Source organism: Thamnophis sirtalis, unplaced genomic scaffold (assembly GCF_051295495.1).
Source record: "Thamnophis sirtalis isolate CommonGarterSnake01/CBP01778 unplaced genomic scaffold, rThaSir2_p1.2 scaffold_5, whole genome shotgun sequence".
In the NCBI taxonomy this organism is placed as follows: Eukaryota; Metazoa; Chordata; class Lepidosauria; order Squamata; family Natricidae; genus Thamnophis; species Thamnophis sirtalis.
Genome location: NW_028261385.1, coordinates 126,191,560 through 126,217,953, shown reverse-complemented (window position 1 = coordinate 126,217,953; position 26,394 = coordinate 126,191,560). Strand labels below are relative to the sequence as shown.

The window sequence follows — 26,394 nt, the reverse complement described above, 5'->3', positions numbered from 1 at the left end:
TAGATGTTTTGCTTGAAACTGAAATACTGGAACTTTAATTTTAGAATTTGAATATTAGAATTGTTTATGATTATAAAAATACTGTGCATTATTAATTTCAGAGTAAGAGTTTAATGTATTTTATATTTTTATCTCCATCGAAGAAAGATGGAAGTTACCCCTTTTCTATTTCTTTTTCTTTTCTTCACTCCTAATGTTGCTAATTAGGGTGGCGCAGTGGTTAGAGTGCAGTACTTCAGCTGACTGACTTCATCTGCAGTTCAGCGGTTCAAATCTCACCGGCTCAAGGTTGACTCAGCCTTCCATCCTTCCGAGGTGGGTAAAATGAGGACCCAGATTGTTGTTGGGGGCGATATGCTGACTCTGTAAACCGCTTAGAGAGGGCTGAAAGCCCTATGAAGCGGTATATAAGTCTAACTGCTATTGCTATTGCTATTTTAATCTTTTTTGTCTATTTTTTCTGTTTTCTTACATTTTATTTTTTTGTTGAAACTTAATAAAGTTGTAAAAAATTAAAAAGCCTCATTCCATAAAGACTAAAGACATATTTTGGATAAATTAAGAGATTTTCAGAGAGGCATATATTGTAAATAGGAAAACACATTCAATCCTCTTCCTTCCACTCTAATGTTCAACATTCTATAAAATTGTAGTAATTTAATTTAGAAATCATCACAAGGTATATGAACATAGCTGATCCACTTCCCCCAGGAAATAGGACAGATGGAATACAAACCAAATTTTCAAAAATGTCTCCTAAAAAGTAAAAGTAGAAAACTGAAGTATCCATAATGGCTGCTATATTAATATGAAATGCTTATTTCAGTGTGATTTACTAATTTTCATGTTTTAAGCCATACAGCAAATTAAGATGCAAGAATTGTGAGTGGTTTCGGCTTACTCTTCTGCTGCTTTATTCATGCCATCTCAAAGATGGAATATTATTGCCTGGGAAAATATTTTGAAATTAATAATGCATGCAACTATTGTATTGACTGCTGACCCAGCACTATCCTTTTACAATTTGGATAGAATGTCAGAATGCTACCATCCCAAGTCTGGAGAACCTTGGTACTGCCAACCAGCGGAATACAGTAATCTTCAGATATTTTTCCTGAGATATGTGGTAACTGTAGCCATTGAATTTATGTTCTATACAATTCAAATTATAGTGGGATATTGTTTTACAAATATGTAATAGATATAAAACATATTCAATTAATAAATGCAACCAAACAAATTTTTACATAAATATCTTCACAGATCTGATATCTGTGATGCTTTAAATTAAGAATGCAATAAATTCAGCATTTAGGTCCTATAAGGAACTATATGTCACCCTTGGAACCATCCAACATTCTAGGCCAATTAAGGATATTAGGCAGTATGTCTATGGAGGTTCTCGGTAATTCAGATCATGGTTGTCCCAAAACTGCTTTTCCCCCACAAAGCGGCAGCTGGACTTTCTTGTTTTCTTTGAAGATGTTTTGCTTCTCATTCAAGAAACTTCTTCAGCTCAAGAGCTAAATCAACCAAAAGCTGAAGAAGCTTCCTGAATGATAAGCAAAACTTCTTCAAAGAAAAACAAGAAAATCCAGTTGCCTCTTGAAAAAAAAAGCACTTTTGAAATTAAGTAGTATGCTACATCTACCTATGTTGAGACAGATAAATCGAAATAACATTGAAAAAGATTCAAGTGGCTTTGGTTCCATTTATATGCATATTAAACCTAACAGACTTGAATAAATGTGCTATGCATTTATCAATGTATATGCTACACTTAAAGGTAAAGGTTCCCCTTGCACATATATGCTAGTTGTTCCTGACATGCTTTTGAATTGCTAGGTTGGCAGAAGCTGGGACAAGTAATGAGAACTCACTCCATTACATGGCACTAGGGATTCGAACCGCTGAACTACCGACCTTTCTGATCGACAAGCTCAGGGTCTTAGCCACTGAATCACTGCGTCCCTATGCTACACTATGCTATCCTTTAATTAGAAGATCAAAGGAGTATACTTAAGATCCTTTCTCATATTACCTTCCACAGATATATTGTGGGATGGCCAGAACTTAAACACTGCAGTAAATCTTAGGACTGAGATTTGAATACAGGACCTTCATGGTTCCTAACCAATGTATCATGCATGGAAATAACCGGTACTAGTATATTTTAATGGAGAATCTAACAACGCAGCAGTTATTCCTCGTTAGTTAACATCAAACAACTATATTTTAATTTATCGCGTTGCGGGAATCAAAGTTGAACCCACTTTTCACTTAACAATTATTTAGCACAAACAACGTGCAACGCGAAGGGAAATGAAAGTCAAGGACCGATTATCTATACCTGAGCCTCGAAAGAACAGAGAAGGAAAGAAAAAAACCCTCGCGTGAATCTCACAGCCCTGTAATGATCCCCAGTAAAAAAAAAAAATCACACTTACTTAATTACGTGTCAATCGCGATAATCTACCAATATTTGCACTCGTTTATATGGACCCCGCGTTGATCACACGGGTCGAAAAGACTTCCGTGCGCAGAAAATTTACGTCATTTCCTACGGCGACTGGAAAGAGACAAAATTAACGTAACTTCGTAAAGGTACCAGAAAGGGGAGGGGAGAGAGAGAGAGAGAGAGAGAGAGAGAGAAGAGGAAGACTGAACTTGATTATTTCGAAGAACTACGTTAAAGGAAATTTCACTCCCTACTATTTTGGGTCATTTTAAAAATATGAATCTTAATAAAATTCCTCAATCCCGCTATCATTTTTGTTTTTATAACACAGATCCATGAATTTATCATTGAGGAGAGATTAGCACTGTCATCTATGCACGAAATGCTGGAGCATAGAAAGACATAGAAATGCAATTGTAATTTGATTCCTGTTCCTGTATAACACAGAGATACAACTTACAATAATACTGTAGTGCATTTCACCATTCATACTGGAGCTCAGAGATGCAGTGCTGCAATATTTTAACTACAATGAGGCTGAAAGAGAAGCCTTAAGGCAATCACGACTTAAGGTTTCTTAAGACTGGATTAGTATTCCTCTATAAAATTGTGATTGGGTAACTTGAAGCCCAATATGTCATGTAAACAGAACCAATTGAAACTGTTTATGTTTCGGGCTGTTGCTGAATCCTAGCAATTGGCTTTATTCAATAGCTACAATATATTAAATGTGTAAATACCTAATATAAACAGAGCTTCTAAGTAATTTTTCTATTATTCTGTTATAATATTTGTAGTATTTCCCTAGGGTGCAAGTCAGCAGAAATTGCAAACTAATATTCTTCCTAGAAGCCAGAGGGAAGTTTAGTTGGGTAGTTCTGGGTGTCCTGCAAAAAGCACGCTAGGGTTGATTTCACACTTCATACTTGTTTATGGTTTATTGAATAAACCAATGGGTTGGTTTTGCACATAATGGTGTTGGAAGAAATGTCCTTCTGGGTTCGGCTCCAAGGGGGAAAAAGACACTGGAGGCATGGAGGCTGCTTAGAAAGATGGTTTAATGTTTTAATGGTGGACAGGACCATGAGGCTTGAGGTCCTGGGGAAAAAAGGTGATCACATGCTTCCAGATGTTGGGTGAGGAAGAAGGGTCCAGGGAGGGGCTTGCAGGGCTTTTTATAATCTGTTCGGCCCCACCTATCTGCCTCCTGCTCCTGTGCAAGAAAAGTATTCTGATTGGTTGTCAGGCTCACATGGGGCCATGCAGGGGCAACTCACTAGGCCCAATCCAGGTTTGGTTGAATTCTCAGATGCTGTGTGGTCAGCTGGATAAAGGGCCAATATTATCATGCCTTAATCCCATCACCCTGGAGCTGAAGGGGAGAACTCTTTATTATGTAAAGGGACTAGCTCAGGCTTTAATGGCTCATGGACAAAGTGGGTGGGGGCAGAAAGCTGCAGGGAGAGTTACTTTGTCTTTTTGAAACATGTTTCTTCCTTTTCACATCGAGACAAAAATTCTGCCTTTTCAATATTTCCTAGGGTATTTCATTTTTCTGGGAGAGGGCTGGGTGATAACTTCCTACAATGGTTTAGATAAATCCTACCTGTAACTGATACAGGAACCTATTGCTTATTTCTCCTCTATTACTTCCTGTTCTTTCAGAATTTTAATCGACTTTCTGGATCAAAAAAGCTTGTACACTACATAGCAATCTTGCACCAACTTCTATTCAAGTGCATTGATTTTAGCCTCTCTCTACTTTTCAAAGGATCATCACAGCAGACTGAAATAGCCTAAACCCATAAAAAGAAGCTGGTGCTGTGAACTCAGGAGTGAGGTATTTATTATGCTTTTCCCACCTGCCTTTTTCAAGCAATTCAAGCTGGGTCTATCTTTACTTTTAGAATAGAATAGAATGAGCTGGAAGAGACCTTGGAGGTCTTCTAGTCCAGCCCCCTAAGTTAAGAAACTTCGCTCTCAGATTTATTTTTAAAAAAACACGAATGTTTCCTCTACTTAAATATGCAGTATAAATGAGTCAATCCGTTTATTTCAAATAGGTTTGTCTGCTTCCTCTAGCTCCAAGCTAGCGTGCAGAAGTGACCTGAGCTCGATATTGCGAACCCGACAGGAGTTTGTTGCTCTCTCTTTACTAGCTCTAGCAGTCTTTGCAAAGCTGGCGCCGGCGGAGCAATGGAAGCGAAGGCGTTTCTGCGGGCATCGTGCCTTTGCCGTCTGCGGACAGCGGCGGCGAGAGGCACACCCGGCGGGCTCTGGTTCCGCCGCCGCTTCAGCCCTTTTGCGCCCGGGACTGTGGGGTCTCGTCCCGCCACGGGTCCCGGAGCCCTCAGCCCTTTCGACCGGCAAATGAAGAGGAAGCAAAAGAATTGGGCAGCCGGGCAGCCTCACGCGGAGCGCTGCGAGTACCTGCGGGAAGAGGTAGAGGCGAAGGAGCGAGAGGAGATGACAGGGCGCTCCCTATTCTTGCTTGGAAAATATTGAAAATACTTTACGGTTCTGTTGTCAGAGAAAAGCCCCAAGCAATCCGGCCTCTATTGCATTGTATTGTATTGCTGAGATTGCATCCAGTGCCTTTAAAAAAAAACAGCCAATATTGTTAAAATCCTTCGGGCAGTAACGAATACATTATATTGTAATGAAAGCCATGTCTTAAAAACCTTATACGATGATACATTGCTGGAGATATATGTGGAGCCTGAGCGAACCTTTTAGCCTATTTTGATTTCGTATTTTCTTTTAATCATTTGGAGGGGTGGGGGTGTCTGTATATACTTGTCTTAACTATTCTGACATTGTCGATTTAGTTTGGGACATGGACATTTGAATACCAATTCTCTTGTATTGGTTAATCACCCCCATAAAGTTAAGTAAGTAAATGGCTGGGGTTAGATTCAAGGTCGTTTTGATTTTGACCTTTAGTGATTAAGATGTACATGAGATGTAAACAATTTTTTTATTATAAATTTTGTTATTTTTTATTCTCTTACATACCATTTTAAGTATACATTCACATAATTGTTATTCTTCTTTACATTTGTCATTCTTATACATTTGTTATTTCATTTAATAGGTTATAATATATAGTTTGAGTTGCTTTATTTACCATCCCTTCCACCTGTTATAACACCACCTTATTTTCCCTTTCTTTTCTCCCTCCCTCCCTTCTCTACTTTCTTCCTCCCTCCTCTCCTTCCCTTTCTTTCTTCCTTTCCCTTTCTTCTACTCTTCCTCTTCCCCTTCCTACCTTCTCTCCTTCTCTTTCTCTCCCTTCCATCCTCCTCTCCTTACCTCTTTCTTCTTTCCCCCCAACTTCCTCTAATTCTCTCTTCCTCTCTCTCTCTCTTTTTCTATTGTTGCAGGTGTCTCTTTCAAATCTCAGTTTATTTTTCCTTGGAATGCTATTTCCGCAAACACAAATATAATTTGGTATAATTTCTTATTCCATTACCTTCGCTAATCTATCCTAACTATGCCCCCCTTTATATCTCACTCTGAAATATATACTTGTATATTTAATATTTTCTTTTCTGCCCACCCCCCTTTTCCATTAAATAGTGCATTGTCTGGGTTCTGTATCTTCTCCTTACCTTCTTTTCTAGTTTCCTTTCCCTAGCCAATCATAAAATCTTCCCCATGTCTTGAAGTACACAGATTATTTTTTATTTTCAATGTCAACCTATTCATCTCTGCACAACCCAGTATCTTTATTTAATAAATATTAAATAAGTTATCTGTTGGTAACTTATTTAATTTCCAATTTGGGGCAAATATAATTCTCACTGCTGTAGTTATGTATATAATCAAATAAGTATTCTCTTTCTTGAGTTTCTCTGGGATAATACCTAATAAAAATATCTCTGGTCTAAATTCTATTTCTTGTTGTAACATTTTCTCTAGCCATACTCTAAAAGCCGCCAGTGTCATAAACAGATAGTCCTTGACTTACAAGCATTTGTTTAGTGACTATTCAAAGTTGCAAAGTCATTGAAAAAAGTAATATATGGCATGATCATTGCATCATTCCCACCGTTACATGATTAAAATTCAGGAGCTTGACAACTGCCATGTATTTATGATTCATTTAACAACCAAGGCAAATTAGTAAAATTGGGCACAACTCAACTGCCTTGCTTATCAATGGAAAGACAAGCAGTGGAAAGGCAAGAATTCGTTATAGTTGGTTAAGGCAGTGTTTTTCAACCTTGGCAACTTGAAGATGTCTGGACTTCAACTCCCAGAATTCCCCAGCCAGCATTCGCTGGCTGGGGAATTCTGGGACTTGAAGTCCAGACATCTTCAAGTTGCCAAGGTTGAAAAACACTGGGTTAAGGCACCAGGCTAGAAACCTGGAGACATTGATTTCTATTGCTGTCTTAGGCACAAGGCCAGCTGGCTAACCTTAGGCCAGTCATTCACACTCAGTCCTAGGAAAGTGACAAAGGCAAACCACTTCTGAAAAGCCTTGCCAAGAAAACTACAGGCAATTGCCATGAGTCAACACTAACTCAAAGTATTGGTGACACTAAAAAACACACAATGCCACCAAAAAACCCCCAAAAGGTACCTTAGAATTAATAAACTGATACCAAAAATGTTTACAAATTGCAATTTATTTTATTAGATGCCACAATTTGTTCATCCTTGGTAAGTTGTTGAATAAATTACAGTCAGCCAAATTCGATCAATTTCAAAGCAGTTGAGTACTAAGGTACCAATGTACTATGAAACAATTCCATTATTAGAATTATCAGAACTAGGATGCAAACCCTTTTGGGACCATATGATGGCAGCAAAGAATAAACAACATTTACTCTAGTGGTCATCTGGATTATTTACAGTCTGCTTCTGGTAGCCCTAATGCTGTGGCTTGCCGTGAAGTGTGAATTATTGTAATAGTTTCAACATTTTCCCCAAATTCTATGCCAAATATTAAGATTGCAAAGAATAGCAAAACTATCTTAGAATTCAGTATAACAAAGTTGGAAGGGATCTTGGAGGTCCTCTAGTCCCACCCTCTGCTCGGGCAGGAGATCCTATACTATTACAGACAAATGCCTTTTCAGTCTCCTTGAAAGCCTCCAGTGTCTAATAGACATTTTTTTTCTGTATTCTAGGTTGGTGGTAGGATGGCCGATCGTGTGTTTGACATAGCCAAGTAAGAGTTTATTTTGTGTTTTTTCTCTACAAAATGAGGTGCCTTGTCTGTATAATATAAATTTTGTTATATGTATAATGTAAAATTATTCTAATTTGTTACTTGAAGTTCCTTACATTTTATCTTGTCAGTATTGAAAAATGAGGACAAGGAAGTTCTGATCTATGAAGCAGATGTGACTATGTTGCTCTGTCTTTTTCTGAACAGAAGCCTGATCAGATGTCTCTCACCTATCTTAAAGTCCTGCTCCTTAAATGGCAGACAGATCTCTTTGTGGATATGGGGATAGGAGAAAAAAATGTGAATTCTTTAGTATTATCTACTAGCTGATAACCTGGCATTGCCCGGGTACTTATTTATTCTAATCCTGTATTAGACAGGAAAAGGAATGGATTATATCTATAGTGTCAAGTCAAAGTAATGCTGAAACACACACAAACACACACACACGAACTTGAATCCAAAATGCACACTATCACTTCACACTATCACTGTCAAAAGTACTTGATTTGACACTATAGATATAATTCATTCCTTTTTATTTCAGCGGCCCAGGCATTCCAGAATTATGCTGGAACACACACACACACACACACACCAAGGGGTGTTAGGGGTGTCTTACTGTCTCACTATTTGCTTCCAGAGAGTAAGTCATCTATGTACCAAGTTTGGTTGAAATTACTCAAGGTGTTCCAGAGTTATGGTGGAACATAGATACACACACACAGAGAGCCATTTAGATCAATCGATCAATCGATAGATGATAGATAGATAAATAGATAGATAGATAGATAGATAGATAATCTTGAAGTATTGTGACCTACAGTGCAATCAGCGCTGTCTGTAGGATAAAAGAATTCTGATCAAGCAAACAGCATACAGCACAAGCAAGCCCTGTCTCAAGCCTGTATTGTAAATATTGAGACAATGTTTTAAAATTACGTCAAATTGTAGGATAATTGTCTCATTTGAGTCAGTGGAGTCAAATGTTTCAACCGGATGTGAATTTGTGGGGCTTTTCCTGTACATTTGCACACTTGGGTTGCCGCTCTCAGAACATGTTCAGTTCTTGGCGGACAAAGTTGCCCGGTTTCGAGCGGACCTGGACTCCACCCTTGCAGAGCCAGCTGAGACACAGGGGAAAGACTTGGCAAACCATCTCTGGGTTGAGTTTCAGGAAGTTGCCTCTGGGGATGTGGACAAGGCTATGCGAGCTGTGAGTACCTCCACTTGTGTACTGGACCCGTGTCCCTCCTGGCTGGTTGCCAACAGCAGTGAGGTGACACGAGGCTGGATCCAAGCGGTTGTTGTGGCATCTCTTCGGGAGGGGCACTTCCCCACCGAGCTTAAGGCAGCGGTGGTGAGGCCCCTTCTAAAGAAACCGTCTTTGGATCCAGCTGTTCTTAACAACTACCGTCCAGTCTCCAACCTTCCCTATGTGGGGAAGGTTGTTGAGAAAGTGGTGGCCCTCCAGCTTCAGCGTACCTTGGAGGAAGCAAACTATCTTGACCCCTTCCAGTCTGGCTTCAGACCAGGTTACAGCACAGAAACCGCTTTGGTCGCATTGACTGATGATCTCTGGAGAGCTAGGGATGGAGGCTTTGCGTCCATCCTGGTTCTCCTTGACCTCTCAGCGGCTTTCGATACCATCGACCATGGTATCCTTCTGCGACGACTGCGGGAGGTGGGAGTGGGCGGCACTGTCTTGCAGTGGTTCTCCTCCTACCTCTCGGACAGGTCGCAGTCGGTGTTGGTGGGTGGGCAGAGATCGTCCCCGAGGCCCCTAACATATGGGGTGCCACAGGGGTCGGTCTTGTCCCCCCTCCTATTTAACATATACATGAAACCGCTGGGCGAGATCATCCGGAGGCACGGGATAAAGTATCACCAATATGCGGACGATACACAATTGTATCTGTCCGCCCCGTGCCAACTCAATGAAGCGGTGGACGTGATGAACCAGGGTCTGGAAGCTGTTAAAGACTGGATGAGAGCAAACAAACTGGTGCTCAACCCAGACAAGACCGAGTGGCTGTTGTGTTTTCCTCCCAATAATTTGACCACCGTACCATCAATCAGGCTGGGGGGACAAAACTTATACCCCTCAGATAGGGTCCGCAACTTGGGAGTCCTCCTGGATTCACAGCTGAGTTTTGATCACCATCTATCGGCTGTGACCAGGGGGGCATTTGCCCAGGTTCGCCTGGTGCGCCAGTTGCGGCCCTACCTGAATCGGGAGGCTCTCACGACAGTCACTCGAGCCCTTGTGATCTCTAAGCTGGAATACTGCAATGTGCTCTACATGGGGCTGCCCTTGAAGAGCACCCGGAGACTTCAGCTAGTACAGAACGCGGCCGCGCGAGTGATTGTGGGCGCACCTCGGTTCGCCCACATAACACCTATCCTCCGCGAGCTGCGCTGGCTGCCTGTGGATCTCCGGGTGCAATTCAAGGTCTTACTTACCACCCATAAAGCGCTCCATGGTAGTGGATCTGACTATCTGAGAGACCGCCTCCTGCCAATAACCTCCCTGCGTCCCATCAGATCGCATAGAGCGGGCCTCCTCCGTATTCCATCCGCCAGTCAGTGCCGACTGGCGACTACCCGGAGGAGAGCCTTCTCAGTTGCTGCTCCGACGCTATGGAACAATCTCCCCGTGGAGATTTGTACCCTGACCACAGTCCAGGCCTTCCGCACAGCCCTTAAGATCTGGCTAGCCCGTCAGGCCTGGGGATAAATTCTCTTGCCCCTCCCGAATGCTGAGTGAATGTTGTGTTTTAGTATTTTTTAGTTATTTCACATTTTTTTCTGTATTTTGTCTTTCACTCCCCTTCCCTTACTATTGTAAGCCGCCCTGAGTCCCCTCAGGGAAAAGGGCGGCCTATAAATGCTAAATAAAATCCAAAAATCCAAATCCAAACATGGTCTTCTTGACACAGGATTGTAGAAGTGAATCATGCCTCTTATCAAAAGAGATTTAATCCTTGGAGTGGGGGGAGTTTTGATGCTCATGAAGCTCAAAAGAACTGTAAAACCATTGCTGGCATGTTTGATTGAAGTAGCCAAAGGTATACTCAGTGATTAAAATCTCACATCCCTTTTCCTATAAAAATAATGTTGGCCCAGATTGTTGAGTGGAGACATGAAAAAGTACATTTCTGTCTGTGTTTCTATTTAATTGGGATCTCTGTCTATTCATACAACTTAGATGAAGCTCAGATCTCACTGTAAATATTACTCATTGGTCTCACTCTGCATATCGAAAAAGACTGGACAAATCTGACACCTCCAGTTGCATACCATACCTGGTTTTGGGATTCTGGAAATCTTCATCAACCATATAGCTCAAATTTGGGAAATATTCTCACACTTTTCGACTAGGAAACACTTTTCAAACACAGTAACCCAAATGTGGGAAATATTCCCACACTTTTCAACCAGTGTGAGCCCTAAAATAAGCTTAATATCATTTTAGAGGGAATTTAAAGTCTCGTAATAATCCTAAAAACAGAAAAGTTTTCTGCAGTGAAAGAAGCCTTCTGTTTTCGATTTGTTGCAGCTATCCGATTAAGCCGTATATCAGCCCTCTTCAAGGAGGCAATACATCTTTGAAATGTAGGTTAAAATAGATTGATTTTCAGTTTTGCACCTTAATCCTATTCTATTTTTCATTCTTAAGGACATTTCCCCTTGCTTTGGACCTTGGGTGTGGGCGAAGCTACATTGCTCAGCATTTAAACAAGGTATTAAGCTTTTTTTTAATTTGTAGTTTGGCTTTATTCATGCAGCACACCGTTAGATTGTGGATTGCTTAATAAATAACAATATTCTCTTCTACTGAAATCACATTTGACTGATTTACACAATACAGCAAAATAATAAACCATGGGTTATAAACCAGAATGCTTGGGTTTCTACAAGGCATGAACCTGCAGCTAGACAGATCACATCATGACTTAATATGTTGTGGGAACCTGCCTAACCTTGTAAATTTGAATCAGACAACTGACCTAAGCAATCAGTCAAGCCTTTGTTGCATGCTCAAAATAAGATGTAACAAATGTCAGTCCTGTTTAATCATTTTGTGTCTTACAGTCTCAGCTTTTTGATATACTGTAGGGTTACAAAGAAGTAAGCCTCATTGGTTCAATTGGATTTTCAAGCAATTATGCAGAAGGTTGGAATTAATTGCCATTCCTTAGAATACGTGGGGTTTTCTGGGGCGGGCAGAGAATCCTAATTATATTTTCTATGTCTGATCAGAAGCCTCTTTCAACTAATTAAAATGGCTTTCCTCAGATAAAGAAATAGAGGTAAGTAGTTTTGAGTATGTTTTGATTCCCCAAATACCTGCTTTTCCAAAATGTTTTGGGGTAGTTTTAGACTAGTGACTGTAGTTCCATAGATTAATTATTTAAAATACAATGTTTCAGAAGTATTATTTTAACAAAACAACAAACTCAAATAAATAGTTTAATGGCACAAACATACAATATTATGCTTGAGTGAAGAAACAGCCTTATCACATACAACAAGTTTGGGAACCACTGACATACAACATGCTACTCTTATTTTTCTTCTGGCTAGACAAACTTAACTAAGCTTCCTAAGTAAAATCAATAAAATAACTGTAAATTATTTACCACCTATTTTTCTTTCAGGATGTTGTTGAAAGGCTTTTTCAATCGGATGTCGCTGAAAATGCTCTGGTAAGATTTTCATGCTGTTTGTCAGATATTAACTTGTGCTTTTGAAAAGATAAATTTTCTTAATTGGAGTCCTAAATTATTTTTCTTTTAATCCGATTTAGAAGAACACAATAGAGTCAGAAATACCAAGAGTCAATATCATAGCGGATGAAGAATTTCTTCCTTTCAAAGAAAACACATTTAATCTTGTTGTCAGCAGTCTGAGGTAACTAACAATTGAATTAAAGTAGACAGAAACATTTATAATGAGAATAGTGATTTTTGTAATTGGGAGCCTTAGATTCTATACTGTTCCTGAGGTTGCAGTTATGTGTGTTAGTATAATATCTGTCAAGAACCAGGGAAATCAAGAGATTTGGGTAGTTCAAATGAGTATAAAGATTCATTGAAAGCTAAAGCTCTCGACAAGAATCTGAACTACTAATGGTCAAAGGAAATAAACGAGAGTTAAGAAGAAATTCAAGGTAGGCTGAACTTAGATCTTTTGTTGGGCGTGCAGGGACTCATGGCTGATGATGCGTTTAGCCCCTCCCTTGGGCTCAGCCTGGCCATCTTCTACAGTATCTGGCCTGCTACAAGAACAAGCTTGGCAAATGTACTGTATTTTTCAGTGTATAAGACACACTGGAGTATAAGATGCACCAAGATTTTTTCAGAATTTTTTAAAATTCTCTTACATAGCATTTTAAGTATACATTCACATAGTTGTCATGCTTCTATTCATTTATCGTTCTTATACATTTATTATTTTATTTAATAGGTTATAATATATAATTTGCGTTGCTTTATTTACCGTCCCTTCTTCCTGTTGTAACACAACCTCATTTTCCCTTTCTTTTCTCCCTCCCTCCCTTCTCTACTTTCTTTCTTCTTCCTCTCCTTCCTCTTCCTTCTTATCTTGACTTTCCCCCACTCCTCCTCTTCCTCTTCCCCTCCCTACCCTCTCTCCTTCTCTTCTTCTCCCTTCCATCCTACTCTCCTTGCCTCTTTCTTCTTTCCCCCATCTTCTTTTCATGTTCTCCTCCTTTCTCTCTCTCTCTTTTCTATTATTGCAGGTGTCTCTTTCCAACCTCAGTTTATATTTCCTTGGGATGGTATTTCCACAGACCCAAATATAATTTGATATCATTTCTTATTCCCTTACCTTCGCTAATCTATCCTAGCTATATTTTCCTCCCCTTTATATCTCGTTTTGGCTGTATACTATATATTTAATATTTTCTTTTCTGTTTTCCCCTTCTTCTCCCCCTTTTCCATTTAACAGTGCCTCATCTGGGTTCTATATCTTCTCCCTATTTTCTTTTCTAGTTTCCTTTCACTTTTTTCACCACCTATATATCCAGTTTCCCCATCAACTCTCTTTTCTGTTTTTTCTGTCATATTTTTCACCAAAACGTTTGTTTTATCTTTATTGATCTTTAAGCCCGCTACTTCTCCATAATCTTCTATTATTTCAGCTAGTTTTGGCTCTGTTTCTATTGGATCTTCCATAATAAACACCAAATCATCTGCAAATGCTTGTAGCTTATATTCTTCTTTCTTAACCTTCATTACTTTTTCCTCTTTATTTTGTCGTATTTCTCTGTTCAAAATCTCTAGTGTCAGTATAAATAACAATGGCGATAGTGGACAACCTTGTCTAGTTCCCTTCGTGATCTCTATCTTTCCTATTATCTCACCATTCACCATTACCTTTGCCGATTGGTTATTGTATATTGTTTTGATCATATTTATAAATCCCTCACCAAATCCCATCATTTGAAATTGCATTATCATAAATTTCCAGTTCACATTATCAAAGACCTTTTGAAAATGCACCAAGATTTTGAGGAGGTATTTTTTTTTAAAAAAAGGTTTTGCGCTCTGCAGACCTCCCAAACCCTCTGCACGTCCATTTTTGTGAAGGAGGTACGTTTTATACATAGCTAAAATGCTGTCTATAAGACGCGCCAAGATTTTCACAATCTTTTTTGGGGGGGGGGGGGGAGATGCATTTTATATTCAAAAAATACGGTAATTTATATTTGAGAGGCCAGAAGATTAATATGAAGAAAATTGACTTTATTACATATACTCCTGCAGCCTTTCCAGAACACTGTTTTAGGAAGTGTGGTGTGTTATCTGCAGTAAAAAAATGAGGAAAGTTTGAATACTAGTTTCTACATCACTATGTATTTAAGGTAAATCCAGATCCAGGATGGTGTCTGTTTTGAATTTGCACAATATAGTGAAACTGAAATTTTGGGTGAAATGCATAGCAGAAATGATGCCGCATGCGTTTATGTTACTTAAAGTCATTCTCTTAGTATATTATGTAAATGCAGCTGTGGTGTGGTATATTTTTTCTTGTGCCAATATGCCAATCTGAATTTGCCATCTAAAATTTACACTGGTGAAAGAGATTTTTTTGCCTTTTATTAACTTGATCTCTATTGTAATTACTTTTTAGTTTGCATTGGGTCAATGATCTTCCGAAAGCCTTGCATGAAGTAAGTACATCTGTCCCCTCCCTATAAAGTATTGATATGGTGGAGACAATAACAATCTTAACCATCGTTTTAGCATGCAGATGGCAGCTCCTGCTTGACCTTACTTGGGCTCAGAAGCTACGCTAGTACAGGCTGAGTTAGCTCTGTGAAGAGAGAGGGACAAGAAGACGGGACTAGACTGAGAGGTTGAAATGACATCCCAGAAGGTGGCAGTAATAAGCTACATCCTTACAGTTGCCAAGGAAACTACATCAGTGTATTCCTAAAGCAACAATAACATTGTAAGAACAAGCATCCTAAACTCAGGAAGAATTGTGTATGGCTATAGCTTATATAATTATATAATTGTGTATAACTATAGCTATAGAGGGACGCGGTGGCTCTGGCTCAGTGGCTAAGACTTTTCAATCAGCTCAGTGCCTAACCTTGTCAATCAGAAAGGTTGACAGTTTGGCGGTTCGAATCCCTAGCGCTGTGTAACAGAGTGAGCTCCGGTTACTTTTTTCCAACTTTGCCAAACTAGCAGTTTGAAAGCACATAAAAAATGCAAGTAGAAAAATAGGAACCACCATTGGTGGGAAGGTAGCAGCGTTCCATGCGCCTTTGGCATTTAGTCACGCCGGCCACATGACCACGGAGATGTCTTCGGCGCTGGCTCTTCAGCTTTGAAACAGATGAGCACCACCCCCTAGAGTCAGGAATGACTAGTACATATGTGAGAGGGGAATCTTTACCTTTACCTTAAAGCTATGATATATTGAATGTGAGTTGGCAAAGAAGGAAAGGGGTGGAGTAAAATAGCCTCCTTGAGCTTATTTTTAACAGAAATCAGGTTGAAAGAGATATTGACCTATAATATTTTGATACAAGTCGTACCTTCTGCAAATGTTGTCCTTAATGTATGAATACAATTGGGACCATGTTCGAATCTGATTTACAACCATTTTTACCATGGTTGTTAAGCACAACACTGCAGTTGTTAATTGAATCACATGGTTGCTAAGTGAATCAAGTAGTTATTAAGCAAATCCTGCTTCCCTAATTGAGTTTGCTTGTTGGATCCGGCTGGAAAGGTTGCAAATTGTGGTTAGATGACCACAAGACACTACAATCATCATAAATGCAAGCGGGTTGTCAAGCATCCAAATTGCAATCACATGACCACAGGGGTAATATGACAGTTGTAACTTCAAAGACAGCTTGTATGACACTTTTTCAAGATTGTCATCATTTCAAACAAACAAACAGTCATAACTCAAGGACTACCTGCAAAGTCTACCTGTAATGTGCTCACCTGCTCACAGTTAATACAGCAAAGTGGATAAAGTTCAGTCCAGAGCAGAATTCGGTAATCCATAACCCACATGTAACCATTGTCACTCTACACAACCCAGATGGCCCACATTTTTTTCTTTGCTACTAATGGATTACCAGATGGGAAAGAAAAGATTGCTCTTCTGACAGCTATTAGAAGCAGCAGTAGCAGCAACAACAGAAGTGCAATTTTTTTTTACTCCTTTCTTACTCTCCCATCCTGTCTCAAGGTTTGTGCTTTTTTCCTGTGGATAATAATATTGGAAGTTTGGTGGCACAGTGGTAAGAATACAGTATTGCAGCCTGACTCTGCCTACTGCCAAGAGTTTGATCCTGACCAGCTCATGGTTGACTCAGCTTTCCACCCTTCCAGAGTAAAATGAGGACTCTGATTGTTGGGGGCAATATGGTGATATTGCAAACCTCTCAGAGAGTACTGTAAAGCAGTGTTTTTCAACCACTGTGCCGTGGCACACTAGTGTGCCGTGACATAGTGTAAGGTGTGCCGTGGGAGAATTACTTTATATATAGTCAATATAGGCACAGAGTTAAAAAATTTTAACATTTTCTAATGGTGGTGTGCCTCGTGATTTTTTTCATGAAAAAAGTGTGCCTTTGCACAAAAAAGGTTGAAAAACACTGCTGTAAAGCATTGTGGAGCTGTGTGCTATTGCTGTTATGATTGCTACTGGAAAACCTTGGCTGAAGTGAGATCGTTGGATACAGAAGTTAAAAGTCTTTTGCCAGGAGTCGCACCCAGATATTTTTTCTTCCTCATTCGAAAGGGAGTCTGCTGTGTTTTGGGGAACGCCCCTTTTTGCATGCATATACATGTGTGTGTAAGGTGACGCGGTGGCTCAGTGGCTAAGACGCTGAGCTTGTCAGTCAGAAAGGTCGGCATTTTGGTGGTTCGAATCCCTACATAACTGCCAACCTAGCAGTTCGAAAGCACGTAAAAAATGCAAGTAGAAAAATAGGAACCACCTTTGATGGGAAGGTAACAGCATTCTGTGTGCCTTCGACAGCACAGGCTCTTCGGCGTATGAACGGAGATGAGCACCACCCCGTAGAATAAGGAACGACTAGCGCATATGTGCGAGGGGAACCTTTACCTTTACATGTGTGTGTGTATTATTGATGTATGGCTCTGACTTGTAGCTGTAATTTTCAGAACCAAAAGGATTGCTCACTTCTGAATTAGTATATTGATCCAGATGTTTGGGGGAAATTGCTGAACTTATCCCATATAATACTTTTCATAACAATTGAGATATGTTAATTTGGATCCTTACACCAAACTAGGCAGCCCCATCCAATTCTACTAATTTCCACAAATGCATTAGTTAAATATTTCTTGTGTTACATATCCAGTGAGATTTTGTGGAATTTAAGAATGAAGTAGGTCCAAGTATTGTATAGTGACTTTCAGTTTACTCTGAATTAAGACCTTAGCATCAAAACGTAGTTAGGGATATATTAGATCTTTATTAATGCCTGGTTTAATTATGATTTATTTTAGGTACACCGAGTCCTTAAACCTGATGGAGTATTTATTGGTTCTATGTTTGGGGGAGACACACTCTTTGAGCTTCGCTGCTCTTTGCAACTAGCAGAACTAGAAAGAGAAGGTGGATTTTCCCCACATGTATCCCCTTTTACAGCTGTGAGTGATCTAGGACATCTACTGGGAAGAGCTGGCTTCAACACACTGACAGTGGTAATTATCCATTACAAGAAAGGAACATTCCAGAAAACTACAACAGATGTTAAGCATTATCTTGCTTTGACTGAAAGAAATATTTTAAGTTGTAGTGCAGGGGTATCAAACTCAAGGCATGCAAAGTGGTTAGATCTGGCCTGCGAGGCTGCCCTGGAAGCAGTGAAGGAGAACCCCGTGGCGCCTCAGCCCAGCCCAGGTTGACCAGACGCCGATCTACAACCTGACGACTGCCACCTGGGCTGGAACACGGCCAGTCTTAGACCCACGGGGCTGCCCTGGAGGTGCCCTGCACAGGAGGTGGCGAGCACAGTGGGGGCTGGCATCCCCAGGGACTGTGGTGCCCTGCATCTCACAAAGTTTCATTGTAATAGTCCAGGTGAAGTCTAGCAGTTTAAATCTAAGCAGTTTTAATGCTAATTCTTGACAGCAACCCTTCAGATGCCAGTCTTGTCAAACATTGTTGAGAAAGGGGCATTATAAGGACTACTGGAAAGTACTAGGATGGCAACATATTTTGGGTATGGTTTAAACAGCTTGTATCAATGTCCTATCAAACCTGAGGTGGGCCTCCCAGCTGTGTTCCGATATCTTCTCAATCACCTCATGTCTCTCATCTCCTCAGTAAACCAGAAAACTGCAGTGGATCTCCGGGAAGAGAGAGGTTGCCTCGGTGCAATCTAGTCCAGCCCCCTACATGACCGATTATTCCAATGAGTGACCATAATCAAACTGCATACCTGACTCTTGGGAGATTCCCCAAATTCCCTCTGACCCATCTTTCCCCCACTGTGGAGAAAGTGGGGTCATGCTGTAAAATTCCATGGCAGTCAGAGAGTAATCTGACTGGTGAGTGCGTGAAACCGCCCTTTTGCATTGTGTGGATTTGTTTTTAAATTGTTCCCATCTTTCTTTTTTCATCCTTGCCATTTTTATTCTGTACAGTTGTTTTGTTTGCCTTTAAAACAAACAAACAAAATGTTTCAAAACATTTTTATTGCAATTGCCTAGAATTTTTGGGGATTGGGCAGCATATAAATTGAAATGATAATAAGAAAATATCCTCTATGACAGTGTTTCTCAACCTTGGCAACTTGAAGATGTCTGGACTTCAATTCCCAGAATTCCCCAGCCAGCATTTGCTGGCTGGGGAATTCTGGGACTTGAAGTCCAGACATCTTCAAGTTGCCAAGGTTGAGAAACACTGCTCTATGAGAAGTGGGGAAATTTAATATCCCACCCCCACATTTTCCAGTTTCTTTGTGTCTGCCCATATCAGAAACTAGATCTGGTCTGTGACCTTTAATGTATATCAGGCTCCTAATTAGTTGGTCAATCCTGCACCTGTTAGGAACTTAGTGGTTAGGGACTACTGGGCTGCTTCAAGTCTCCAGCAGAGGGGAAGTTGGGTTGAAGTCCCCCAACCTTACAATCCCAGGGACTGAAAGAAAGCAAGTGAGGGGATGATTTTCAGTAACACATTTCAATAAGCCATAGCTTGTCAAATGAACTACATTGTCCAAGTTTACACACAACACCAAATCCCAGTCTTTGATTTACCAACCACAATAGCCAATCAAACCATGACAAGGCTTAGTGTGGTATACAAGCCCAGCATCTCTTTCCTAGCTATTGCCTCAGGTTTCTGTTTATCTAGCTTCCTGGACTACTACTCTTTCCATAACCTGGAGTAAAACTATCATTTGTTGGGGTTTGCTGTAGTTTGTTTTTTTTCTTAGCCAAACAGATTATTCTTTTGTCACTGTGCAATGTTAGCATTTCATTGATAGGTGCTTCTCCAGTTCAATTTTTTTTTAAAAAAGTATTCTACGATATGCAGCGGTATGTAAGATGGGAAAAATATCATTAGCAATATTGGGTTTGACCTCATTTATTTATTTTTAAGGTCCCATTTTTAGATTTAATGTGTTTTGTTCGGGGGATTGTCAAAAATCTATTTACTATTTCCAGGATTCAGATGAAATCCAAGTTAATTATCCAGGAATGTTTGAAGTTATGGCTGATCTGCAAGGCAAGTTCCAGGTTTTTTTTTTTTTAAAGAGTAAGTTACCAAAGTGATTTGACTTCATTTGGAGAAAGAAATTAGGGTTCATTATGTTATTATTGAATTCTGAAGTATATTGATGAGAATGCATACACTCTTTCAGGAGAAATTAATAGAAACTATATAAATATAGAAGTAATGCACATTTCAGGACTTGCATAATGTAATTTATTCTTGCAGTCTACTTTTCATATCCTGTTATAAGATTGATAGTATACAGTTCTGCATATTGTGTTTAACTTACTCAAAGTCAAAAACAAAAACCTCTGTATGCTATGCTCACATTTTTAAAATAGGTGGCAAATTCTGAAATTATGCCAAAGAGGTTAATAGTAAAATGGTTAAATTTGGGGGTGGGTATTATTTTTGGACATCCTCCAAATTTGGGGAGGGTTTTAAAAAAGGAAATTATAGCAATTTATCTCTTAGAGGCCGCAGCTGCCTTTCTTCCTGTTAACCACCCTATGGCTGCCTCTACAGGGGGGTGGCAAAGGAGAAGGGGGCATGGGGGTCAGATGACAAAAGCATCATTGGGACATAAGCTGTGTTTCTTTTCTCCAGGCATCACAGCATTGCATGTGTGCCCCCCCCCAAAAGTTGTACCCTGCAGCACCACACCATGGCACTATTAGCACCCCCTTCCTTCCTCCATAAAGAGAGTTGAAAAAAGCTGTATGCTGCCCCTTCCCTCAAAAGATTCTCACCTCTGGATTGATCTAGGGTGTGCCAGAGTGACTTTTTTAAATAAATAAGCCATAGCAGTGATCCATGCATTCCAATAGGCATATTGTGGGTCTAAATTACAGATTTGTTGAAGGCCAATTTGCTGGTTCCATTTAAGCTAATCATATATACATCTTTTCTTCCTTAAAATAGTTGAAGGAAATGCTTTGCGAGCTGGGTTGTAACTGTCTTGATTAATCTGTGCATTAAAGAGAACCATAAGCACAATTAGCTAGAAATAAATTCCACTGAATTTAGTGGAGTTTATCTCCCAGGTGACATATAAAACATTGTTCTGTTGTAGAAGGAAGGTATAATGTATATATTGGAAGTTTTATGCTGCAGGTGTTCCGAAGACATTTTCATAGAAAATTGTTTGCTGGCAAATCATATTAATTGTACTTTTTATTTTGTATAGGTCCCAGTTTTCACTGGGTTCATTAATCTTAGTGTATATAAATTTATAAGGAGATTTTCGAACTAAAGTCTACTTATTGGGGCTGCAGTTCTGCATTTTAACCTCATTGTTGATGGATAAATTTGTCTTTGAGTAAGCAGAAATAAGATCTTTGGTGTTATTTTAAAACATTTGCACTCATCTGATCCTATTCATATTGCTGAAATAATATTCAACTGATGGTGTGTGCTGTATCTTCTTTTAAAGCCTAAAACTGTTTTTAGGTATGGGAGAAAGTAATTGCTGTTGGAACAGGAAAACTATGATACATAGAGCGACTATGTTGGCAGCTGCAACAATATATAAAGGTATGAGCTTTCTATTAAGTAACACAGTGGCCTCCAACCTTTTTCGATGGACTGGCAGAAGTGGCGAGGGAGGGGGAGGAGATGGTTTCGCCCCCGCTCTCCATTTTCACAAAGGCAGCTTCTCACACATGCACTTGCCCATCACCTCCACAACTCAGTTACGAACAGGGTGTGGCCCACCATAAGGCTGCCTTTTGACCACCAGTTGTCAGCTGTGACCAGGGGGGCATTTGCCCAGGTTCGCCTGGTCCGCCAGTTGCGGCCCTACCTAAACCGGGAGGCTCTCGCAACAGTCACTCGAGCCCTTGTGATCTCTAGGCTGGAATACTGCAATGGGCTCTACATGGGGTTGCCCTTGAAGTGCATCCGGCGACTGCAGTTAGTCCAGAATGCAGCCGCGCGAGTGATAGTGGGCGCACCGCGGTTCGCCCACGTTACACCCATCCTCCGCGAGCTGCACTGGCTACCTGTCAGTCTCCGGGTACGCTTCAGGGTACTGATGACCATCTTTAAAGCACTCCATGGTAGTGGATCTGGGTACTTGAGAGACCGCCTTCTGCCGATTACCTCCCTTCGACCGATTAGATCGCACAGACTGGGCCTCCTCCGAATCCCATCCGCCAGTCAATGTCGACTGGCGACTACACGTAGGAGAGCCTTTTCTGTTGCAGCTCCGACCCTGTGGAACGATCTCCCCATCGAGATCCGTACCCTCACCACCATCCAGTCCTTCCGTGCAGCCCTCAAGACCTGGCTCTCCCAACAGGCCTGGGGATAGGTTCCCAATTTACCCGCCCGAGTGTTGACTGTTGAATGAAAGTTGTGTTTTATTATTTTTCTTTTGTTCACATTTTGTTTTGTCTTTTGATACTGCACCCCCTTCCCTGTGATTGTAAGCCGCCCTGAGTCCCCTCAGGGAAAAGGGCGGCCTATAAATCTTAATAAAATGCTAAAAAATGCTAAAAATGCAGACTGGAGGTTTGGAACCTCTGAAATAATACAACTTTATCACATGGAGGTAGATTTTGTCGCTCTATATTTTCAAGCTTGCTCATTTCATGCAATTTTCTGCCCCACCATCTTTTCTCTGCTGCTTTAAAGTTTGTGAAAAAGTTTGCTTTCTGTAGCAGGTGTACCTCTTTGAGCAGTATTACATACAGTCCTTGAGTTATGACCACAATTGGAGACCAAGTAAAGCAGTGTGGTTTCTAAGCAAATCATTACCTGACTGAACACGATTTTACGACCATTTTAATGTGGTTGCAAATCCAACTTCCCCAATTGAGTTTGCTTGTCAGAAGCTGGCTGGGAAGATTGTAAATTGTGAACGTGTGACCAGAACCTGTTGCAACTGTTATAAATGCAAGCCAGTTCTCAAGTGCCCAAATCGCAATCACATGACCATGGGTTGATGTAACAACCATAATTTTGAGGACAGGTTGTAAGTCACTTTGTCTGAGGCTGTTGTGACTTCAAACTATTTTTTTTAAAAACCAATCACAAGTCAAGGACTACCTATAAAAACATCCCACTCTCTTTTACCACACACAAATATATAGCTTTGGATAATTTTCTCCAGTAAATAAATGAGCAAATATAACATTTTTGACTCATTTGTTTAATAGGATTTTATTTATCCGCTTTAGGACTTGTGTGGTGAACAAATCAGGTTTTAAGTCACATTTATGCAGAAATATTGAAAATTCAAAAAGGTTCACTAAGCACCACTGAATATACCATTCCAGCACAGATGTCTAATCCACTGGCCCTAATACTAAAGAGAGAATGGAAAGCTACAGTCAATAAAACACAGTTATAATTAAAAGTTACCCTTCTTTGTTGATTTTTCTCACATATTGCCATTGTTATCAGTGTCCCATTTGAGTAGCACAACCTGTGTTCAGCTCAAAGACAGGAAAGGGAGAGGAATTTAAGCCAAGAGGACTGGTGTGATTCCAATGAACCCATTGCATCCCCTTGTGTTCTCTTTTGTAGTTCCTTATAGTTGATAAAGTTGATAAAATATAGTTGATAAAAAGGGATGCGGTGGTCAATGGCTAAGATGCTGAGCTTGTCAATCAAAAAGGTTGGCAGTTCGGTGGTTTGAATCCCTAGTGCCATGTAATGGAGTGAGCTCCCGTTACTTGTCCCAGCTTCTGCCAACCTAGCAGTTCAAAAGCATGTAAAAATGCAAGTAGAAAAATAAAGACCGCCTTGGTGGGAAGGTAACAGCGTTTGGCATTTAGTCATGCCGGCCACATGATTACAGAGACGTCTTCGGACAGCACTGTCTCTTCGGCTTTGAAACAGAGATGAGCACCGCCCCCTAGAGTTGGGAACGACTAGCACATATGTATGAGGGGAACCTTTACTTATAGTTGATAAATTTGCTGGCACTGGAAGTTGAACCAATACCTTTGAAGCATCAAGCTGCCTTGAATTGTATATAAAACACTTATTTTTTAATAGATTAGGTAGGTTTCTGCTGTATTTCTTGTTACTGCAATGAAATAAATGCAAAATATTTCTTTTTACAGAACTGTATGGAAATAAGGATGGGACAATACCAGCAACGTTTCAGATATATTATATGATAGGATGGAAATTCCACAAATCACAGGTAAAATTTACCTTCCTTGTTATATGTAGGGTAGCTACATAAGTGTATGTATGAGGGTTATCATAATATTTTACTTACCGTATTTTTCAGAGTATAAGATGCACCGGAGTATAAGATGCACGAAGGTTTTGAAGAGGCAAATAAAAAAAAATAGGGAGAGGAAAAGAAAGAAAGAGAAATACAGTAGGTAGGTAGGTAGGTAGGTAGGTAGGTAGGTAGGTAGATAAAGGGATAGAGAGAGAGAGAAATACAGTAGGTAGGTAGGGAGAGAGAGTGTGTAGGTAGGTAGGTAGGTAGGTAGGTAGAGGGATAGAAAGAGATAGAGAAATACAGTAAATAGGTAGGGAGAAAGAGAGTAGGTAGGTAGGGAGAGAGAGAGAGAGAATAGGTAGGTAGGTAGATGGAGAGAGAGAGAGAGAGAGAAATACAGTAGGTAGGTAGGGAGAGAGAGAGTAGGTAGGTAGATGTTTCCAGGTGTATTTATCCATGTGCTGGAGAAGGAAATTGCTGACAAACCAGACTTTGTTTCTGCTGGCACAGCACTTGATCAATGTAATTCTCATCGGTTAAAGAGCTTTCCAAATGGGGAAAAAAAGTTTTTGCACTCTGTAAACCTCTGAAAAATGGCCCGTTTGTCACGAAAATTGGCCCTTTTTTTTTCAAATAAAAGGCATGAATAGCCTGGGGGGTGGCTTGCAGAGTGCTCCTGGGGGGGGCAAAAAAGAGCAAAAAACAGCCCTTTTTTTCACGAAAATGGGCCTGTTTTTTGTCAAAAAATTTGCATGCATAGCATTATGGAGACTTATAGAGTGCTACCAGGGGCTGGGCCCCCCCAAAACGGCCCATTTTTTGCTCATTTCTGCCCTCCCCAGCCCCCAGGAGCTCTCTGAAAGCCTCCATAAGGGTATGCACGGCCATTTTGGTGAAGGGGGTGGGGCTTTGGGAGGCAAAAAATGCTGTATTCAGTGTATAAGACGCACCCAGATTTTCAGCCTCTTTTTTGAGGAAAAAAGGTGCGTCTTATACTCTGAAAAATAGGGTAATACTTGGATCTTAATATTTAAAATGACAAGTTTTTTCTCCTTTTCAGGCACAACCAGCACCGAGAGGTTCTGCAACAGCATCATTTGGAGATCTGAGAAAAATAAATGAACTTATTTCAGGCAAAAAAAACCTTTGACATGATATATAGTAATACAAATTGTACATAGTCTGTTGGATATTTAACAGTTACCTTTAACTTTGACAAACATACATTATTTCCCCCAAACCTACTTTGGTGCCTAGAAAAAAAAGGGGTGCAAATGATATTAGTAAAATTGCCAATTTTATCTGGATACAAATTTTATCTGCACACATATTACCTGAAAATATGAGAGGTTCCTCTATTCAATCAAAGATTAAATGAATGATGGAGACTTGGATAGTTGTTCCTATGATTCCTGGAAGGTCTAATTCTGACTGTTGCAATTCTTGTACCTTCTGTGAGATAATGTACCTTCTGTTATCTAGTGGACTCTTCCACTATGACAAGCCACATCCTTGTAGGGCTTAGATTGTTGGCCAGGATCCCAAGGCCCACCAGTGAAGAGTTGAGATGAAATGTAATGTAATTGTATACAGTAGGAATATGATAAGAATAAAGGAATATTCAGCTTCTATTTGTATGGTTATCCCATAGGTAACTATTACAAGCCACAATGACATCACATGCATTATGGTATGGTTAGAGAAATGTATCATTGCACAATTACATTTGTTAAGTTGAACTACTTGTGGAATATGATGCACACAGAAGCATTTACCCATCTTGCCACCCTGGTGACATTCATATTCCAGCCAAAATAATAAAGATCCAAATGTTTTCTTGGTTGCAACCATTTTCTTTCATATTTTTTTCTCAACTATCTAAAATAAAAGAGTTTTTTATATTGCATAAGACAGTTATGTTGGGCATGTATGCTGACTTGCAGCAAAATTATCCAAAGATCTACCACTATTTCTTTGCATTTGCTAAAACTGTTAACTTTTTCCAGTAAAAAAATCATAAACCGCAATAATTTGATTGAAATATTATGATTTCAGTGATTTTGCGGCGCTGCTACACTTAATTCCTCCTCCTGTATATATGTGCATGTGTGCTTGTTGTGTATAAAATAAGTCTTGTGCTTGCACAGTTAACTGAACCATAGTTTACTAGAATTAACTCCACATGTGATCTACCAGTGATGTGCGGTGAGGTTCATGGCCGGTGAGGCAAGCGGGCAAAAGCTGCCCTATGTCTGCCAGCACTGGGGCTTCGGCGGAGTTTTCGGAAAGCCCCACCAAAGCCCCACCGCTGCGTCTGCCATAGAG

General features: G+C 40.1%; 2 protein-coding genes across 2 annotated transcripts in view; one reads left to right on the top strand and one right to left on the bottom strand.

Moving 5' to 3' along the window:
• ESF1 (ESF1 nucleolar pre-rRNA processing protein) overlaps positions 1-2,544 on the bottom strand; it is a 29,896-nt gene extending 27,352 nt beyond the window's left edge. The window contains exon 1 of the mRNA XM_014063877.2: positions 2,448-2,544. The gene's annotated coding sequence lies outside the window, so the exon portion shown is untranslated. The remainder of the gene's footprint in view (positions 1-2,447) is intronic.
• A 2,097-nt stretch (positions 2,545-4,641) lies between these two features.
• On the top strand, positions 4,642-25,916 carry NDUFAF5 (NADH:ubiquinone oxidoreductase complex assembly factor 5). The gene is made up of 11 exons (XM_087716847.1): positions 4,642-4,900; positions 7,597-7,637; positions 11,317-11,380; positions 12,299-12,346; positions 12,448-12,551; positions 14,796-14,835; positions 17,669-17,866; positions 19,838-19,898; positions 21,336-21,419; positions 23,957-24,039; positions 25,130-25,916. The coding sequence occupies exons 1-11, from the start codon at positions 4,655-4,657 to the stop codon at positions 25,217-25,219; spliced, it is 1,059 nt and encodes a 352-aa protein (XP_087572973.1). The 5' UTR covers positions 4,642-4,654; the 3' UTR covers positions 25,220-25,916.
• Positions 25,917-26,394: the final 478 nt, after the last annotated feature.

Excerpts from the sequence above, each read along its gene's own strand:
- NDUFAF5 (XM_087716847.1), top strand. The coding sequence starts at position 4,655 with ATGGAAGCGAAGGCGTTTCTGCGGGCATCGTGCCTTTGCCGTCTGCGG. Across the intron at positions 7,638-11,316 it reads CGTGTGTTTGACATAGCCAA|GACATTTCCCCTTGCTTTGG; the intron begins GTAAGAGTTTAT and ends TTCATTCTTAAG. Across the intron at positions 24,040-25,129 it reads GGAAATTCCACAAATCACAG|GCACAACCAGCACCGAGAGG; the intron begins GTAAAATTTACC and ends TCTCCTTTTCAG.